Here is a 21,885-nt window from a genome sequence, read left to right as displayed (position 1 = left end):
TCTTCCTTCCTCTCTTTTCCTCCTTTCCTTCTCTCCTTTCCCTCTTTCCTTCCTTCTTCCCCTCTTTCTTTCTTTCCTGCCTTCTTCTCTTTTTTCCTCCTTTCCCTGTTTCCCTCCTTCTTCCCTTCTCTTTCTTGCCCTCCTTTTCCTTCTGTTTCTTTCCCTCTTTCCTCCCTTATTTCCTTCTCTCTACTCTCTCTCTTTCCTTCTGTCTTTCCTCCTGTGGCCCAACTCTAGTGAGAAGGGGTTTAAAGTTTAAACCCCTTCTCTCTTCGCTCCCCCCCCAAGGGGAGGGGAGGCTTTTGAAGATGCCTCCCCCCCTTTTGCTTCCCCTTCTGCCATCACTTCCGGTGATGTCAGGGGGTGTGGCATATGCTAATAGCCCAGTAGCTCATTAGCATATGCTAATGAGCTCCTGCAGCTCTTTTTCTACAAAAAGACCCCTGGCTATTCACATTTAAAATCAACAAGCAGCTGTGCAAAGAAGTTTAAGGCAAGAGGAACAGTGGGGGGGGGGCTGCTTAACCCTTTCTCATCTAATTTCCAAATTATCCCTCCCTCAAACTGGTTTGTGGTCTGCAGGAGAAAAAATACAGTATCTCAGTCTTTTGCAGGTGAAAAAGAAATAGCTCAGAGAGCTACAAGTTGCTGGAAATATAAGAGAAAATGCCTGTTTCAACTTCTACTAAAGCTTACTACTGGGGGGGGGTAAAGTTAGGGGGGAAATACAGCCATTCATATAGTTAACAATTTTAGTACAGTTTTTAAATATATTCTTCAATCTATGAAAAAATCCTTACAGTGTCAAAACTCACCTCTCGAGAAATTATCCCTGCTCTGCGTGCTCTACTTCCCAAGACAAAGGAAAACTCACTGACTTGAGCCAAACCTGCAGATACAATCCATTTGATGTACTGACTGCTCTTTGGAAGAATCAGAGAAAGGACAACTACCGCCAGGAAAAACTTTGAGAGAAATAGAGAGAGGTTTTTTTAGACATACAGTGGAAAAACACAGGCAAGTTAACTTAAAAAGAAATAAGCAGAAGGAATCATATTGCCCAATGGATAATGATATAAGGTTTTGGGGTTTTGCAACAGCAACCAAAAACCTTATACTTTTATGTCTCACTGCTGCTACAGAAATGGGGGGCAGTAGTTTCTCTAGATTAATCAAGTCAAGCCAAGAATTAATGATTTGGTGTATGTAGCACAAAGTATAGTACAATGCATTTCAGAAGGTTTTTTTGTGAGATGCATATTTCACTTATAACCCGTGTCTACATTTTACAGCCCACACAATCATGTACATGTTTATGTGAAATAAGGAAAACAGCCAACTGACTGGTGTTGTAACCCTATCACCATTATTGTTTGTATTTTTGTTGATGTTAAAGATGGCTTACGCTTTGTAAACTTGAAACAGGATAGAAAATACCTTAATTGGAAGAGCTAATCAAATATAGTTTCATACCACCACCACCACAAACAAGAAACACATATTACACAAACTAATCCAATAAATTTGCATTCACTCCGAGAGTGCAAACAGCAGCTTGAACCATCAGTACTACAACAGAATCCTATATCTTACAATCAAGGAAACCCTCTGTCCCCATGCACTTACAATGCAGTTTGCTGGATTGTACAGCCTTTCCTTTTTTCCTTTAAAAAGCAGATTATTGGTTTTGCCCCCACAATGTTACCCCCAGCATCATTTAAGCAATCCTGACTCAGGGAGCAATCTCCAGCATAACAGTATAAATGGGGCTGTCACTACATCAGCCCTGGACTATGGTCAAATCCCAATTAAAAAGCTGCCATGGTACTCTTACACAACAGAATGCCACCGTCCAATATCAAATATCCATTTATACGACTGAAAGGGTTTGCCAACAGGCATGGGGGAAATGTTGTGTCCTTTAAAAAGAGGCTTACTGTGTGGAAATGGGCCACTGAGGTTTTTCATGGCATGGAGGTAAACATCCCATTAAGCCTCTATCTATTAAAGCCTCTATCTATTAAAAGGACAGAACATTTTTTTTCTCTAGACAGCTGGCAACCATAAGGACGGTGCAAGTAACTCAACATAAAAGCCCAACAGAAGTGGCTGGAGGTATCGCTTCTGATGCATAGGGCAACCAATAACAGTATTTGGCCACACCTGTTAACTGAAATGCAGGAAGATTTTCAGTTGGGCCTGGCTCCATTTCTCTTTATCAGAAGCACAAGTACCTCCCTGTGGAAAATTTTTAAAATGGGAAAGCTGATATTTGAATTTAAGCCCAGTGGCACCTTTAAGACCAACAAAGTTTTATTCTGGGTATAAGCTTTCCTGTGCCTGCACACTTCTTTAGATACACTGAAACGAAAGTCACCAATCGTTACATATAGGTAGAGGGTGGGGAGGGTGTTGACAGGAAGGGCTAATTAGCATCAAGATGCATAAGTAACTGAGCAATAAATATAGCTAAAATTGAATTAAGGCAGTAGATATGACCTATGAATAGCAGCAAATAACAGCATAGTAAAAGAGTTTACAAAGAAATGCAAGAACTGAATGACGTTACCATGTATAGAGAGATAAGAAACTGATATCTCTATTAAGCTCTGGAAGTTCCATTGTCCTGAGCATTGTAATAACTGCTGCTTAGGGTTGCCAGGTCCAGCAGGGCAGGGGGGACTTACCCAGACTAGTAGGGAGGCCCACTTGACATACAGCAACATGTCTACGTCACTGCCAATGTGACCCGGAAGTGACATCATGTTGGGGTGATGCTCTGGTACTTGGGCAAAAACTCTATGGTAAATTTGGCTTCTACCACAGAGTTTTGCCCAAATACCAGTGTCACCCCAATGTCCCGGATGTGATGATGTCACTTCCGGGTCATGTGGGCAGTGATGTAGACACGTCGGTGTACATCAGGTGGATCTCCCTCTTTTTCGTGGTAAGTCCCCCCTCCCACTGGCCAGTTGATCGGCAGTGAGGAGGTGAAGCCTGTCAGCAGGGGACCCCCGCCTCCAATGGGGGGAGTCTGGCAGCCCTACATATGCTTTGGACCAACATGGCTACCCACCTGATAACATGATACCTCAATTTTACATTTAACATTTAGTTGTATTATAAGATGTTTAAAAGTATACCTTCATTATTACAACTGAAAATGTAAGGAACAGCAGGACTGTGAGTTCATAAATGACAAATGTAGGAAAAACGTGAAGACCTGCAAGAGAAAGGAGGGGTGGGAAGAAACAGTTCTTTTACTTTAGTTTTGTCTTTTAAGTATTAAAGTATATAAGAATGTAATGATGAAATGTTATTTGTGTCAAATAAAAAGCCTAGCGCGTCACAAGATTTTGATGGCTTCATTATGCTACATAATTAAAATTATGCTACATAATTATACCCTGCCAATCCCTACTGGGGATCCAAAGCAGCTTATACCATTCTCCTTTCCTTCATTTGATCCTCACAACTCTGTGAGGTAAGTTAGGCTAAGAGTGTATGACTGACCCAAGGTCACCTAGCTAGCTTCAATGCAGGTATTTGAATCTCAGTCCAGTCCAGCACTCTAACCAAGATGCAAATGCCAAGGGGAAAATACAGGGGCCTGAGGCCTGAAGTAGAAAAACTAGAAAATGGAGCTGGGGGCAGGGTAAAAAATCGTATTAAATATTTTCATCTTTCAAAATAGTGAATGAAATACAGTGGTGTTCTAAAATTAGGGCAGTTAAATAAAACATTTTTTTGTATTTTTGCATGTTCAGTACAGAAAGAAGGTATGTGAGGAAAGACGAAATGTTTTCTGAGGTACAACTTACTGATATTCATCTTGTTTACAGCCTATACTATAGGCACCTGCTAAATTCCTCATTCTGTTGCTTCAGGGCCAAATGTTTTGTGGTCAATATATGCATGTGGGCATTAAGCACCATGCAACCAATCATGTTTGGTTATCTAACAGCATCTAAGTAAAGTTAAAGTGAAGGCAGAAACCATTGCCTTTACCCTGAAGAGACACTGAATGAGTTCTTTGGGCTTATTTATAACCATCCTGACTCTCCACCAAATATCAACAACAAATTTTCACTCGGAACAAAAACATTAGCCCACCCAATCTGAACTCAGCCCTATTAAAAATAGTATTGTTATAGCCAGTTCACATTGCTGTAAACCTCAAGGCTTGATTTAAACATGATGCTAATGGGGAAAAAGCAATTAACCTTGTGACTTTCATTTAAACTGGGCTGCCATCCATGCAAAAGCAACTTTACCTGCTCAAAAAGCACTCCAGAGACTGGTAGCCCAGGTGGGTATTGTGCTGATATTTTAAACTAAGCACCAGAGCTGTTTTGAATAGGTGGCAGCAGCCCTGGTTTAAATTAAACTGCATGGGAGCATGAAGTCCCATAGGTAAGTTATTTTGCCTTGCCAGCATCACGCCTAAATAAAGTATCTGACCCAAGATTCAAAGCCTTCTTAGTGATGACTGCTATTACACTTCATTGGTTTATTAAACCACCAACACTCAAGGATATGACGTTGGCAAAAAAAAAATTAAGTGGCAGAATAAATAATATTTTAGATATTTGCTTCAGGACTGCACTCTGGGAAGTTGCCAAGCACATGAGCTCCTGCAACAGTGGATGGCAAAAGGCCTTTATACCACACAGTATTTGATTCCTCTTGTTTCTTGCGGCCTTAGATTTTTCCATCTTCTGCATCAAGTGAGATAAAAATAATTTACATTTGAACATACCATGTTTGAATATTCCACATAACCAAGGAACAAAGTCAACATGTAAAAGAATAGATCCAGGAGTTAGCTGTGTGGCTGCAAAATAGTAAAAAGCCCAGTAGCATCTTTAAGACTAACAAATGTTATTGCAGGATAAGCTTTCGAGAAACACAGCCCTCATCGCTAGGTGCATCTGACAACGAGGGCTATGTTTCTCGAAAGCTGATGCTACAATAAAGTTTGTTAGTCCTAAAGTTGCTACTGGGCTTTTTACTGCTATGTAAAAGAATGAGAAGCTCATTTCAATTTCTGTTCCTCTGTGAAGCCCTTCCCTGTTCCTCCTGATTGGACCCTCAGAAGTAAGAAGAACCCTACATCTGCTTCAAGTCTCTCTTTGGCAGTGCACCCTTTCCCCTTGCTCCTCAATGGTGCCAGTTACAAACTGAGTAACCATTAATGACTCTTGGGAGTATCTCCTGCCAGACAGAGTCATACATCTAACACTCTGTACCTGTGCTGCCTAGTTGCCCTGCCTCCCACAACATTTGTACAAGTATACAGAATTCATCACAACTTTGCCTGTTAAAGCTATTGTGCTCCAGGGATGGTAAACTTCTCTGCTGCCCCTCCCTGTTACCACATTTCAGAATGCAGGACTAAATAGGAACAGTGAGTTTCCAGATGGTTCAAAATATAAGGAAGTTTAACAAGTTAATGAAAGAATACACGTTATGTTTGGGCTTAGCAAGGGAACAAAGAAATGGTGAAAACACACTGTCCTCTCTCCCTTCTATAAGTACTTCCTTAATGATGTCCGATTTAAGACAGGCAAACTTTGCTTTAAGTTGCAGTACAAGTTCATCATTACTCCTCTCCACTGTCCCCTGCAATCACGGAAAAGATGGAGATCCTTGGTGGAAGCTTTGTTCACCATGGCTTGAGCCCATCTTAAGAGCTGCCCAAAATGGAAGAAACCCCTCTTCCTTATGTCCAAAGTTCTTATAAGTTCTCTCCCCCCACACACACTTTTGGGATGCCCTTTCTGTCCCAAAGGAAGAGTTCTCCTTCTATCACTTTAGTCTTTCCAGCTTTATGGTTCAAGGTGTGACTTACTAGCAGGGGATGATACAGTTATCCATTAGCATAACTAAAAGCTTGAGTGCTGGGAGAGCAGTGGCTCCTATCTCCAACCCCCCTCCCTTCTGCCAGCAGGGCTATGGACAGAGAACAGTCACAATAACTGAAACACTGAGGTGAATTCTTGGGTGGAAGCATTTTTTATACCCTCAGTTTTCTGGTCACAGTAGCGTAAGTTTATGTACTTTAATATAGTCAGATATATATTATTTATTGAGATGAAGTGGGATAGAATTTAAATAAATGTGGGATAATTGATTTTGTCTAGAGTGACTATGACACAGTTGCAGCCTGATACTTTCCCCCTTATTCCCAGGTAAGCACACATGGAACTGCAGACTAATATGTAATGTGGCAAGACGACAGCACAGCAGCAGAGGACACAGGAGGCCTGACCCACTGGGCCAAATGCAACAGCTACTCCAAGAAGGGGCAGGATACCACCTGGAATGGCGGCGGCAGCATGATGGTCCCAGTAAGAGCAGGGCTGCACCACCCACAGGACAGCCTTCCCCACACCAATTAGATGCTGAGGGCAGTGTCGGGGAGTGGGGGGGGCAGAGTTCCTTTGGTTGGGGAGAAGCTGGGGGCTGTGGCCAGCCTCATGCAAACCTGACCAGCATGGAGTTCTCAGGAGAAAGTAGAAAGAGAGGAAGGTAAGCTTGCTGGGAAAGCCTGAGAAGGCACAGGTAAAGGGGGGGGGACCAGGAAGAGGAGCTGCCCTGGCCCTGGGCAGGATAAGAGGACTGGACCTGATCAGACCTGGGGGAAATCTACATATGGCAAAGGCACAGCTCCACTCCCTAGGCTGGAAACCTGTTTTGACATGTTCACTGGCAACAAAGTAAATGAAGGTTTGATAAATACTTCCTAGGTGATAATGAGATAGATTCCAAGAGGTGCTCGTACAGAAGAATTTTTCTGGCTTTTGCTTCCCACTATAGCCTGCTATATGCCCTAAAACCCTGCCCCTGTGGACTGGTGGACACTAGGAAACTGCAGGGTGCATGCTCGAGAAAGGGGGAGGGGAAATCAGCAGAAATCTGATGCAAGTGGAAGGGAGCTTTAGGATTCAACCTACTTTATGCATCTATATCTAGCAGTTCGAAAGCAAGAAATTGCAAGTAGATAAATAGGTACCACTTTGGTGGGAAGGTAACAGCGTTCCGCGCGCCTTGGTGTTTAGTCATGCCGGCCACATGACCACGGAAACGTCTTCGGACAGCGCTGGCTCTTCGGCTTTGAAACGGAGATGAGCACCGCAACCCTAGAGTCGGATTCGACTGGCTTTCGAGCAAGGGAACCTTTACCTTTTTTATGCATATCACAAACTCTGGAAGTTATTTTCCCCCCTTTCAGGCTGTGCTCAAGCCTAGCCATTTGAGTTAGATATTTGCCAGTTCTATACTTTGGTCCATTCTTGTGAATGGCAGGACCAAAATATCTGATAATCTCAGGTCCCACACCACTAAACAAAACATGACCAGAATCCTGGTCTTACAAGGTCCTACACATACGGCGAACCTTGTGAGTGGTCCCGATAAAGGAGACATAAAGTGGATGTTTCTACATTTTTCTTTGAGCAGGTGACCTTTATGTCATACTGTGAATTGTTTGAACAGTTCTTATCAATTTCAGAAAGTTACAGAGCACAACAGAGCTGCTTTTAAGGAGGGAGGAGATTTTAAACCCCTTGGGACACATACAGCTAGTTACAGGAGTGTCTGTTAACTAATTTGCTTTTGTTTGATGAACATGAAACGGTACCTCCCCAGTTTCTACTGACTCTAGAATTTGTAACTTAGTAAATAGCTAGTGTTTAAGATCTCTTTACACCCAGGAGCAAAATTTCAGTGGGAAGCAGCAGCTAGGGAGAGGCTAGGAAATCCTAATCCATGGACTTGACTCTCACCGGTAAGTAGTTAGGAGCCAAGCCATCATAACTGGTTACTGGTTACATTTCCACCCAAATCCAAAATGTATTTAAAATTTAAGTTACAAATATCCATTTCTAAATAGCTGTGCTTAAAATTACAGCTTTAAAGGACACTAGGAGCCTGCAACTAACACAGCCAGTTCAACATATGAAATAGTCTCCTGATCAAGTTCATGTACCCTCTCTTCCTCAAAGCATTTTATTTATTTATTTATTTATTTGATCAGATTTCTACCCCGCCTTTCCAGCCGAAGCTGGCTCAGGGCGGCTTACATAAAACAATGCATAAAGGTAAAGATAAAGGTTCGCTTACATAAAACAATGCATAAAGGTAAAGGTTCCCTTGCTTGAAAGCCAGTCGAATCCAACTCTAGGGTTGAATCTCCGTTTCAAAGCCGAAGAGCCAGTGCTGTCCGAAGACGTTTCTGTGGTCATGTGGCCGGCATGACTAAACACCAAGGTGCACGGAACGCTGTTACCTTCCCACTGAAGTGGTACCTATTTATCTACTTGCAATTTCTTGCTTTCGAACTGCTAGGTTGGCAGGAGCTGGAACTAGAGATGGGAGCTCACTCCGTCATGCGGCACACTCGGGTCTCGAACTGCTGAACTACTGACCGTCCACAGCCTGCAGTTCAGCGTCTTAACCACTTGAGCCACCGCAGCTCCCAAAACAATGCATAAATAACAATAAAAACGATTAAAACACTTAAAACAATACTACAACCAGTTGAAGACATAACGTGCTAGTATTATTGTCCTCCAGTTCCCCCCCCAATCCATTACCTACTTTGCCTCCCCCCCCCCCATATCCAACCACCTTGTCCTTCTTCAGCACCATGCCCTCTTAGTTCCCCTACCTTCCGGGCCTCTTTCTACCCCTCACACCCCACAAGGCTACTCCTGTCTCTAGGACCTGCATGATATTTTAACCAAACTGACAGCATTCTGTTCTCTCAGAGAAGCAGACACCGAAGATTCTGTCAGACTCAAAATAGTAGTTGGTGGGGTTTTTTGTACTCCTTTTTCTTTTATCAGCTTCTCCCCAAGCATATCACAAACTGATCTGGAATATCCTTTTTGTTTCAAAAGCAATTTGCCATAAGTCAAGGGGGGCTCCTATTCAAGAAAAACATGCTTAATGGCCCTCAGTTCTTTGTTCCCTGAGCAACTACAATGTTCACGAACATTTTGTGCCATCACAACACCTGATTCCACTGCTACCAAGGTGCTCTGCTTCACCAGCAAAATACAGAAGATGCCCTCTTTCTTCTTTGCCTGGTAAACTAGTGAAATTAAACATCGTTTGTATGCATTACTGTGACAATTACCAATTGATGCAAAGAATATGATGGCAAGGAAGTCACGTATTGGTTCAATGCAGGACATGATCTCTTCAGTAACCATGTGACCCTGAGAAGAAATAAGTGCTCCTGAAAGAAAGCATCCCAGTTCCATTGAAACATCTAATAAATCTGTAATCTGTTTGGAGAGAGGAAACAAAAAGAGATGATAGTTTTCTGAATGGTAACTTGCTTCAATGAATTCCTTGCATGAAAATGCAAGGTTATACTTAAATTTTGCATACTTAAATCTTACAGAAAGCATAGAGACTAGGGTGTTCAGTTCACTGTAGAAAGCTATCGTCTCTTCAGAAACACTGATCCCCTTATCTGGTCAGTTTATCACCTGTTGGGAGTGTTCTAGTCTAACTGAATCATTCACTCATTGGATCTGGCTTTCATTCATTCTCTGCATGGTAATGTAATACACCTTATTTCACAGTACTTCTTCCCATTCCCCATTCTTTTTATCTTTGTAGCTATCTATGTATATACTTCTGCCCACTGAGGTCCACACTTCATGCATTTGAAAAAGTGAGCTCTGGTTCTGCAAAAGCTTGTGCCACAATAACTTTGTGGTGCCACAAAACAAAACCCCTCTGCTATTTAGTCTTTGTAACAGACTAACATGGCTACCCCTGTTGGAAAGAAAGTCTACTTCATTTAATGTAAAAAGTTGCTTCCTTATTAGGGTTTTAATAATTACAATGTAGAAAAGAAAGCATGATGCTATATAGGCATATGAAGTGATCCAATTCTGTTAAGGCTTCTAAAAATTCTAATCTCTTTACGAATTATAAAATGCCCTATGTTGCAACTACAGTTACCAACAGGGCTCAAGAAAAATGTCCTGTCCCTTTAAGACAGGCTTAATGTATAGAAATTGAGGTTCTGAAACTTTCTATGGCAAGGAGATAAATAACATAACCTGGTAAATAACATGCCGTTAAGCCTCTATTAAAAGGCTTTTTTTCTCCAGGCAGTTGACAGCTCTAGTTGCAACAATGAGAAACAAACCTGGATTGTGAACACATTTATATAAGGTACCTTAGAGGCTATTGTAGAGTAAGCTTTCATGGGCCAGACATACTTCAGCAGACGCAAGAAATGCTTACCTCTCGGTATGTAGTTATATCTTTAGATCTACCTCATGCTACTTCTTAATTTACTAGTTCTAAACAGATTACTAAAGTGTAGAAAAAGCTAGACCCCATTCAGACGGCTGTGAAAATCTATCACAGATACATAAGATTTTGCATACTTAAATCGCAGCTAAAAATCATAGCTCTGCTGTATCTTCTAAGAAAAGAGGTAAAATCTCCAATCTGATTTCTATTTCGGAGCAAAGGAAGAATTAAAAGATTTCTAGGCTTAGAAACGACTTGCATTCAAAGGTCATGTGACACAGGGTGTATTTGTAGTACCACAAGTGCACAGAGAAGGGAGTTTCTTTACAACATTTTTACAAAATGATTATGAAGAACACAAAAGACTGAAAGATCTAATTAAGCTGGGTATGCTGGCTATGAACTACCAAAAGATGAACAGTCAACATAAATCCTTAAAGAGATAATAGCTTACTATAGAAAGCAATCGTAAGGCCAAGTCTAAGAGTGGCAAATTTGCTGATAAATTCCAATTTTGCTTGGTTCATGTCAGACTATGCTTTGAAGTTATTTTATGGTGAAGTACATTTTCCTTAAAGCCTGTTGCTACAGAATATCACAGGAGACACAGAGAAAAAAACCCTTACTGGTTTCTGAGTTTTCCCATTTTTAATTATTGTGTCCATTTATGTCCTTATAGGAAAAACTAATCTCATTGGGCTATGTAAACAAACGAAAAACACTGTTGGCTAATAATAACTTTCATCATGTTAGAAGATATCCAGTTGAATGAGCTCTTAATGAAATGGCTGCACACACAACACTTTACAGAAGCAACAGAGACAGCACTGATAGTGGGTTTTGTGTAGGGACTAGTCCCTAGGTTTTAATTTCCATTTGGTAGCCATTGTTTCCAGGGCAGCAGAGGAAGAACAGTCCAAAAAAGTTAATGCTGGAATAAAATATTGTTAGTCTTTATGGTTCCTCTAGACTCATGTTAATTTAAACAAAAGGAGGCATTTAGCCAACGTTTGGAGAGGGAACAAATCATTTTTCAGGACGTGCTATAGGTCCTTGACCCTTATAGGCTGGAGTGGTTTTAGCCAAGAGCAGCTGGGTTACAAGTAGCATTCAGTTATTTTCTTCCTCGACCTACCCTGTAACTCCTATTCCCAAAGGGCATCCTTGAGAAAAATCTATCTTTTAAACTGATGATTTCCACTTTGCTATTAACATGTCTAGACCACATCAGCTCCTCTGAACTGAAGCAACTACTCATTAGAAATGGTAATACGAAGAAATCAATGGATGACTATTTCAGTTCCCCAAGATGTTGTGTAATGGATTTTGAGATCAAAACACTACAGAAAAAAGGGGTTTTAAGAGACAGGAAACCGAGACAGCTAATTTTATACTGGGTATAGTTAGCTCACTGCCGAAAGCAATTGTCCCTCTAAGTAATTCTTTCCACTATTCATCTTGCTATGCCCAATCATTAACAGTGGGCACTAATCAGGTAAGGGCCACATCCATATTAACTGGATCCTGCATTTATTTGTGCCTTGAATATTACACAACACTTCGGTGGCTCGCACTTGGCTTGGCCTTTTGATGTAGTTTTTGTTTGAGTTTGCTACCCGAGATCTCTTAGCGGGAGATGCCCGAGTCTGAACCCGGGACATTCTGTGTGCAAAGCAGGTACCATACCACTGAGCCAGGCCCTCTTCTGTAACATACAGTGAATTTACGCAGAATCTGATCTTGCTAATTTCAGTGGGCTTAGATTTGGCATGGCACAGGATTGCACTGTTAGGCCCCTCAACTGATGAAGTGGTCTCTAGCCAATAACTGCTTATTCCACAATAAACAGACCAGTCTTTTACATGCCGTAAGACTAACAATGTATACATTTTATAATACATAGGGATGTATGCACGTGTGCACACAGAGAGCCTCTTACAACGCTACAGTGATTTTATGATCATTTTCGAAACCTGATCAAATGGACAACCCAGCCATGAGCTCAGATGTTGTAGCATCTCTTGCTGTTATTAGCACAAGTAGCTTTTTAAAACCACAAAAGCTTTAAAAACAAAATGCACCAGATAATTGCTGTTGGGTAGACGACTACGGACAGAGCAACATGAAGATTTTAGAAGGGTGGGTGGGATGCTCCCCCATTCATAATAGCCACTTCTCTGTTTCTAACGCACAATTAACACATTCAGTTTTAGAGAGTTAATATTAGGGCTCTGTAAATTAGATTTATTGATAGTACCAATTTAGGAGTCTTTACAAGCCAAACAAGAAAATCTGGTTTTCTTTTCACCAATAAACCCATATCTAGTGGCCAAACGCTACCTTTCCCCATGAAAAAGTACTCCATGTACATTTTAATAAATATGAAAATTTAGAAAGATTACCATTAACATAAAAAACATAAAAGCGCCCAGTTCCATTGAAACATCTAATAAATCTTAAAAGCAGATATTCCTAGAACTAGGATTTCTTTATTTCCTTTGCTTTCCACGTGCAACTTGCGGTAGTATGGTCCTATTAGATAAGTCTTTAAAACAAGACACATGAAGAAGACAGCAGCCAAAGAAAAGAGAATTTGTCCAACCAGTGTCAATATTCTCAGTATTTCCTGGATAATGCTGCAAAAGAGGGGAAAAAATTCAGTTTCAGTCTCTTAATTCTAAAATGATTTCTTCTTGCAATTTTAAAATTTATATTATTAAAAAGCAAAGTGTGCATGAATCCATATTAGTATTTACAGCTTCCAACTATAGCTTTGTTTAAAAGGTCACAGAATGCTCAGCTTCAAAAACCAGTTGAGAATGTAGTCCTGAGAAACACATTTTTATTTGCATGAAGACTGCTGTCAGCTGCTCCAAGCACATAAAGCAGGATATAAGTCCAATGAATCAGGCTCAACTGTTTTACTCTAGTTTATAGTGGGAGTACTGAAATGTTTATAGCAATTAACTATTTAAACATTTTTAAACCTGATGTTCTAACAAATTAACATTTCAATTGCAACATGCTGTTTATTTGATTGTATTTAACCACAATGCCAGCTATAATCCAGAGTGATGCCTTAATATGTACAATAATTAATAATTATCATATGCCAGTTTGTATAGTATAGCGAGGAGATCCTAAGATTGCCTGGCAGCCAAATGTTCCAGCGCTATTAGTATTATGCACCACTAGGTGGTGAGCTAGACTTGTTTTTAAGGCAAGAGACATTTCAGAGGTGGTTTTGCCATGGCCTAGCTCTGTATCACACCCCTGGTATTCCTTCGAGGTCCCCCATCCATATACTAGTCAGGGTTAGGTCTGACGAGATTGGGCTAGCCTGGGCTATCCAGGTCAGGGCTATACACACACACACACACACACACAAATGGTTGTATGCACCAGTTTCTTGGTCAACCTGTACTCAGGAATGTTCATGCTAAACTGAAGGGGCTGCAGTGCAGAGGGAGTAGGGTTAGGATTATGGTGAATAGGAAACTGACTAACAATGCAATCCTAAACAGAGTTACACCCTTCCAAATCCATTTACATCTGAGCTTAAATGGGTGTTAAACTCTGGTTAGAATCTCACTGTCAAACTCCCAATACATTTAGCGGCTGTAATGCAAGCACATCTCTGGATTGCTGTCACAAAAGCAGCGAGTATACACCATACAGTGGATATTGGTTAAAATGCTTAAAAGCACATTTTAAAAGCTGGAAAGTGCTTTAGTACAGCAAAATAAAATCATTGTGTGTACTGCCCTAGAATCTTCGGAGGACAGACAGGATAAAAGAAAAGTGAAATAAAAACACACAGATTAATTTTGTTACCTGGAATGTGTACCAACTCCAGCTTGAATAAGCGTTGGCATGACAGCTATAAATAAGCCAAGCTGTACATCCTGCATTATCAACATCCCAAGTAAAACGCTGCTATAATCAATATCACCTGTTTAAAAGACAACCAAAAATTAAACTAGTACATAGGTACAGATTCAACAGCAATACTTCATCAATAAGGATCAACGCTTACTGAAGACTGAGCAGTCTATTAAAATTAATGATCAGCTGCTCATAGAAAGTTAGTTTAACCAATGCCAAGTAACTGTGTACTGGGGTAAAGAGTTATGAAGAATGGAACAGTTAAGAAAAGAGTTAATATCTGAAAGCAAAGCTCTCTGCCTCCTGGAGGTGTCTGGGAAGAAGCAGCTGTATTGTGGTTGTTAAGATAGCAGGTGGAGTTGTTGCAGTTAGGACCTTTCAGCCCAACTCGTATATGTGTAAATAAAACCTGTTCAGTCCCTGAACAAGCAGCTGGGATGAGTTCTTGGCGGAATCCGGAAGCTCTCCTAGCAACATGTGTGAAGCTCTTCTTCATTCTACTAATGAAACTCTCACTAGTGTGAAGGTAGGAATGGCAACATGCCGTTTTAACTGTCGGAAAACAAACTTGAGTTGCAAGATGTTATAGACTGAGTCCCACAAAGACTGCTTTCAATTTCACTTCCAGACATCAGTGATGTGTAGGACTCTTAAGATGTACAAACTGTATCATGGGAAAAGCGATGCTTGCATCCATACCCTAGGACCTGATCTCTGGTCCCAGCTCCAAGGTAACTTCTATGTACTTGAATTACATAAAAAACAGGGGGGGGGGTTCCCACACACATACCTGACAGTCCTCTATAGCCATTTCCTCCTAGCTTCTGAGATCTACAGACTAACATGAATGCAACTGGCCAGGGAAGTAGAACTAGCAGTACATCAAGTTCTTTGCTTTGAATTCTTGCTGTGTGTTTCTCCTCCAAACAAACCTCCCCTTCCTGCTTCTCTTCCAATGAACTCTTTTGTTCTTCCTTGAAGATCTTCATTTTGCTCAATGTATTTGCAACATCTATTCCTCTTCAACTGGTACCCGAGGTTTGGAATTAGAGGAAGAGGGACCAGGAGGTGTCTGTGTCCACCTGGCAGAGTGGTAGGCAGCTGTACTACTACCTGAAGAACAGCCACTGGCCCACAGAGAAACCCATGGGCATGCCATAGCTTCTTAACCGCCAAACTTTGATATTTGTTTTATAATTAGCTTGCAGCTAAACCACATATCCTTCAAGAACTTGGGCCCTAAATACCACTGGATAGTCATTTTTGTATCACAGAAAATGCAACAAGGTAATTCCATGATCAGACAAACTAGCAGCCAAGGTCTTGTTAACTCAAGTGATGTTAACTGACAATCCAAGGTCAAGGAATCTCCCGAAAAAGTAGTTCACAGATGGTATTATCGTTGTTTTAGTTTGGTTTTTTTAATGCAGAGGCAGAAACAGCGTTACATGCCTCATCAGTTCAGAGAGGAAGAAAAGCCTGGAAGTGGTATTGCATATGTGGAGGACAGCCACTAAGCCTTGGAGAGAGACCCCCATGGGCACAACACAGCCATGGGTTGTCAAAAGTCTTATCTCCAGTTTATACATGGAATGAGAGGCATTTGCCCAACTGGGCTGAAAAGATTAGATTTTGTAACATTCAGGGCTAAAGTAGCCTGAACCCCAAATCACCTATGTTCAAAATTGTCAGTTACTTAACCTAAAGTTAACTGCTTGGTTAAGAGTACCTTTCTATAACCCAGAGGTTCCCAAACTTATTTGGCCTACCGACCCATTTTCAGAAAAAAAATTACTCAGTGCCCCCCTGGAAATCTACCTTCAAGAAGTGGACAAAAAGATGCAGTTTGTGGATCTGCACCTGGATCGTTCCAGCCCACCTGGATCATTCCAGCGCCCCCGAGGGGGCGATATTGCCCACTTTGAAAACCAGCACTATAACCAAAGACACACTTTCTTTTAAGCTAATTGTTCTAGCTCTTATATGTGTACACTCAGTTTGCAATAAATATTCTAATTCAGAAGTAAAGGTGCACTCACCTTCCTTATCTCCTCGAGAACTCCCTGCTAGGAATCTGGATACTAATGGTGTGCTTGATAATGATAAACAAGTAGCAATGAAAACACTCTGAGTTGCTCTAATTTGTAGGAATTGTCCCCACAGTAAGCCAAATGCAATCATCAGCAAAGTCATGTAACAGGGTCCTTGCAATGATATCTTCCATACCTTTGAGAATAAACATTCACTTAGACTAGCACAATTAGCATGTTGATGATTTTCAGTTTAACACTGAAATTTAATGCAGTTATGGTATTCAGAATTCAGAAAAACCAAGAGCTCTTCAGAGTAATTAAATTTTCAGTGTCAGAGCTTCTAGACCTTAGATATATTACACACTATGAATATCAAGAAAGGGATGGGGGGAATGTTCTGTGATAAATTTTTTCATCAACATTAAAATACACTGGGAGCTCAAAAACTTTTCTATGCACACCCAGCCCTCAATGTTGTTTAAAACTAGGCTGAAAGAAGTAACAGAGGATCTACCGGATGTATACAACAAAAAAGCTAGAATATTATGTGGTTAACTTGTCGTTCCATTTTAACCTCCAACTTATAATCACCTGGTATTGGTAATCATTCATTAGTATTTTAAGTGATATAACAATATGGATTTCTTTGTTACAGAAGAAAAGACATATGTGGATCCAAACATAAGTGCTTGGGTGCACAGATGGGGTCTCAGAGCCTCAGAATTGTCACACCACTTTAAAAGTATTTGTTTACTAAATGTATTTAAAATATTTATTAGCTGCCTTTCTTCCTTATAGAGTCAAAAGCAGTCTTAAGTAAAACTGTCTACAACTGCCTCATAAAGATCGAAGGGGGAGGGGGGAGAAGCACACCTCCCTGGATAGGTTGTTCCATAATCATGGGGCTAACACTGACAAGATCCTCCCTCCTGTACCCAAAAAAAACAAGCTTCTTTGATTGATAGGACATTCAGGAGGGCCTCTCCCTGTGATCTTAATTCCTGGGTAGGAACATATGGGAGAAGATTGTCCTTTAGATATCCCTGTCCCAAGCCATTTAGGGCTTTAAAGGCCAAAACCAACACCTTAAATTGGACGGGAGTGGAATGGTAGCCAGTGTAATTGCTGTAGAATTGGGGTCACATGGTCCCAATAGCTGAGCCTGACCTGCAGTCTAGCCACAGCACTCTGCACTAGCCCCTTCACAGTATGAAGCATCAAGTACAGAAATGAACCTAGTGATGTTACTGTGAAAACAAAGAACACAAGGCTACAATCAAAGCTTGCTTACCTGTCTACAGAACTCTGGGCTTGATTCTAACCAAGATCATATGTCTGTATCTGAGCTGCTCTTCTACACACATACATGCACACACAGAAAAACCTCCACACATAAAACTGACAGTGCAATCATAAGAACGCTATCCTGGGAGTTAAGTCCCCTTGAGTAGGATTCTGAATAGAACTGCTTAGGATAGTACTGTAGATAGCAGGAGAAGTCTTCTTGATTTGCTAGGTTATTTGTTATTGTTTAAGTGTAGTGATTTTTAAAAATACGTCATATTAATACAGTCGCTGCCTGCAACTGAAGTGGTACAGACTGGAAACAGGTTTACCATTTCAGGAAGAACTAAACCTCAGGATCTATGAATTCTAAAAGAACTCTTAATTTATCTCCCAAAAGACTAGGAGTGAAAAGAAAAGGGGGGGGGAGAGAAAACATTTTGCTTTCATAGTTCTAGTTAAGCAACACAAAAATAATGAGATACATCCTGAAAAATCCAAGATGCAGTTTTATTGTTCAGAAATTATTTGTAATGTTAAAGAACATACACATTACGGAGCAATACCTTTCTTAGTCTTTCAGGAGAAAACTCCAGGCCAACCAGAAACAGAGTAAAGAATACACCAAACTCTCCCAATGTCTCAATCTGTACGATTGACTGGGGGGGAAAAAGCACATCTATTCAGTAAGCTATAGTTTTCTTTTATTGATTCATAGAACAACCAACTGTACTGTTATCAACTTCTATTTTAAAAAGACCCAGAATCTCAACCACAGTGTGCATTTTATTCACCTTGTTAAATACAAGGCGCCACATTTACTTGTGCTCGTATATCAGAAACAAGATAGACAGAAAGGGTCATAATCAGGATAAGGACCCAAACTGCTACTAACAGTAGCATTACTTCAGAGAGAAAATGAAACTGATCATGCTGGATGTGTGGTAGAAGATGGGAAATAAGATAACCAATGTAAAGTATATGCAGGAGAAAAATAATGGGGGAAAGCTTGTATCAAGAACTTTGGATGTGTGGCAAGTTAGGGATGCCAGCATCCAGGTGGGACCTGGAGATCCCCCAAAATTACAACTCATCTCCAGACTAAAGAGATGAGTTTCCCTGGAAAAAAATGGCTGCTTTGGAGGGTGGATCCCCACTGAGATCCCTGCCCTCCCCAGGCTACACCCCCAATGCTGCAGGAGTTTCCCAACCTGGATCTGGTAACCCTACCCCCCCCCCAAATCCCCTGCTGGTAGCCAGAAGGGACCTGGCAAACCTAGTGGTAAGAGGTTACCAGAAAGGCTGTTACAAAGACTAACAGGCCATGATCCAGGAGCGTGGCACACAAAAGGAGGCTCTGCTGCACCTCCAGAGCTCTGAATGAGCTGGGGCTCTGGCAGTCATTTAAATTATTAGATCCTCACTAGAGCATAAGGGAAGCCTTTTTAATACATATATTAGCAGTCTCTGAACTGCAGGAAAACTGTCTAAACATTTGTTTTTGACTTATGAACATTTTCCTGTTAGGTATCAAAATTAGGCTTGCCAAGTCCCCCCGGGGGGCGGGGAAACCCCCGCCCGAGAGGCCCGTTACCCACCCGCGGCGGATCGGGCCCCGGGGGGAGCCCCAACCCCAAAGCACGCAACGTGCCCGGCGTCAGCATGTCACCTGGAAGTGACGCAGTTACGTCGGGCACGTTGAGGGCAGGGTCATCTAAGAGAAAACTCTATGGTTTCCCCTCGGATGATTGTGGCCTTGCCCCCGGCATGCCTGATGTGGCATGCGCAAAGCGCTTGCACACAGACTCCCAGAGCAGCGCTGGAGTCCCCCGTTCTGCATACAGTAACGACTTGGCAACCCTAATCAAAATACATACAATATTTTTTTTCCAATTATAGTTTTGAAACTACCAAGGTATGTTTTTCATTTTATGCTTGGGGAAAAAAACAAGCCACCTTATCCCTGCTACGTAAAACAAGACGATACAGCTAAAGTTACTTCCCATTGAAATACAGCAATAATTTATTTTTAGGGGAAATAGCAATCACACTGTACAAGACCAAATTGTAAAAAAATAATAGAATCTGATATATGATGCTATTACTTAAATCCTTCAGTAGCTTAGTTTTCACACACACTCTTTTCTCATTTGTTCAATGCACATTATAAATACTGAATCCTCCCATAAATATATTTCCCTTACCTTAATGCTGTTCAGTCCTGATGGTCCCAAAAGGACTCCACAAATAATGTACCCAAACATAGTAGGCAATCCTATCGTTGTGCACAGCCAGCCACATGGCAAAGATAGCATTCCTATGGTCACAATATCCTAATGAATAAAATTAAAATACTATTTCATTCAACAGATGCATACGTACAAACAGTGTTAACATGTAAATGAAGGAGTTATACATCCTGGATAGAGAATGGGATCACACCGTCAGCTATCAACCACTTACTGGGCCTATCCAGTCCTGAGAAGCATGCACATTGTGCGAGTTCTTCTGTACAGGTGTCACAACTTGCTCATTTCACTCAGAAGAACAAGCAGCCCCATGGTGTGAGAGCACTTAAGGTGTGGATCGTATTCTTTCTTGGTTTAGTTTGACAATATTTTTATCAGTGAACAGAGTGGTGAACTTCATGGTTGAAATGTGATAACATTTAAAAATGATACTGGAAATCATGGTTAAGTACCAGTGAGAGCTGGCCCGACAGTGCTCTGTAAGCACAGCTATTGTAGCAGTTGGGCAAACATTGCCTCACCCAGAAGCTGTTCACACACAAGAGCTCCCCTGTGGCTGACCTCTCCACTAACCTTATAAATCCTCCACCACCCAAAACTGAAGATAGCAGGGAAGCCTGCTTTTTTGTTCATACTGAAGGCTATGCAGCACTTTTGACCGGGAGATATAAGCTGAAGTTTTTTCATGCAGATGTTATACACAGTACCATTTTTATTATCAGACCTTAGATTTCACATCCATGTGGAAGGTTAATATATTTAATGGTGGAGACTTCCTAGTTAGTAGAGTTATCTCTTTGTTGCATAGCTACAACCAACAAGCAATATCTTCCAGTTAAGTATACACTCATTGGCAAATCCAAATGTATTGTTTAGTCATGTCTGAGACAGCTTTCCATGCCTACAGCTAAAAAGATGCTCCCCAAAATGTTCAGGAAGGGATTAGGGTCCTGAAGCAATTATAACCATGTAGCATTTCGTGCAAATTTTACCACTAAATCCCAGAGAAATAGAACAGATTCAGGTATGTTTTACACATTTAACTAAAAATCAATTAAAAACCTCCAAAACAACAAGACAATCTGCCATTTATCTGTTTCTGAAACATTAGCAAGTAGGCAGAGCTACAATCTTAATGCAAGCCTTTTAAAGTTGCTTAGAGTGAGTACTTGGCTCTTTTGATAACAATTTACCTTTATAAAATGGTGATCAGCACGTGGAATGGTTGAGTCTCTGGGCTTAGTAAGTATATACTGGTTGTTCTGGGAGTCAATAAGCATGCTTAGACCCAAATTATCTTCTACTATTCTTTTTGAAATATTTCTTTTTGTGTCTGTTTCATCCTCTTCCACTCTTAAAACAGCTTCGAAGTTAACTCCTCTCACCTATGAAGGAAGCAAAGAATTCTCAGTCTGCTTTTATTTTTGTTCCAGCACTTCAAAGAAGAAAAGGCTTTCAAAAGTTCATGATGTCTAGACTGGACTTTACTCTGAAACTTAAAGCTGTAGTAATACCAATCTTTACTGTACTGTGTCTCCAACCCACTACAATTTAATCATTCAGTTTTACTTTAACTTTAATGGTACTGCTCTTACAGCCAATTCGGCTCTGAACAGTGTCACACTAAGGCTAAAAAAAGAAAAGAAGGAAATTTATTTAATACATGTATCTGTATAATGTAAAATTTAGTGATTTTGAATTTTAATCGACTAAGAAAATAATCTGGCAACTGCCAATGAAATATTAAAATCCACCCCTGCTAAAAGAAACCTCAAATTATCCCGTTCACACCTAGAGTCCTATCCAACTGTGTCTTGCATCATTAAGCAAATCACTGTCGAATAGATAATGCTGAAGGGTGTCTGTTTGGCCAGAACCGCATTGGCACAGTCGCTCAGAGTAAGGTACCTTATTTAAACGATTGTTTTAATAAATTCAGTTGTGTTGGTGTGAACCATATTCTAGCCAACGACTTATCTTTTGCTTGTCTTCTATGTTGCTGTTCTGTAATCCTGAGCTCAAAGCATATAGCTTTGCTGCATTAACTTCTACATTTGCCTCTTTCTTCTTACTTCTGAAAGAAGGCTTTCAACTGCATTCTTGGCTTCCTTTCCATCTATGTAACTTTTAATAATCAAGATGTATTTCCCTAC

General features: G+C 40.8%; 1 protein-coding gene across 1 annotated transcript in view; it reads right to left on the bottom strand.

Moving 5' to 3' along the window:
- Window positions 1–21,885, bottom strand: part of TMCO3 (transmembrane and coiled-coil domains 3) — a 28,301-nt gene that overhangs the window by 2,142 nt on the left and 4,274 nt on the right. Inside the window, 10 exon segments of the mRNA XM_015411772.1 lie at window positions 816–965; window positions 3,144–3,223; window positions 9,143–9,293; window positions 12,207–12,213; window positions 12,726–12,917; window positions 14,116–14,233; window positions 16,206–16,392; window positions 18,050–18,142; window positions 19,688–19,816; window positions 20,926–21,117. Of these exon segments, the coding sequence (XP_015267258.1) occupies window positions 816–965; window positions 3,144–3,223; window positions 9,143–9,293; window positions 12,207–12,213; window positions 12,726–12,917; window positions 14,116–14,233; window positions 16,206–16,392; window positions 18,050–18,142; window positions 19,688–19,816; window positions 20,926–21,117 (1,299 nt within the window).

The sequence above is a fragment of the Gekko japonicus genome, unplaced genomic scaffold (genome assembly GCF_001447785.1).
Source record: "Gekko japonicus isolate JY-2015 unplaced genomic scaffold, Gekko_japonicus_V1.1 scaffold247, whole genome shotgun sequence".
Lineage (NCBI taxonomy): Eukaryota > Metazoa > Chordata > Lepidosauria > Squamata > Gekkonidae > Gekko > Gekko japonicus.
This window is presented reverse-complemented; position numbering and strand designations above follow the sequence as displayed.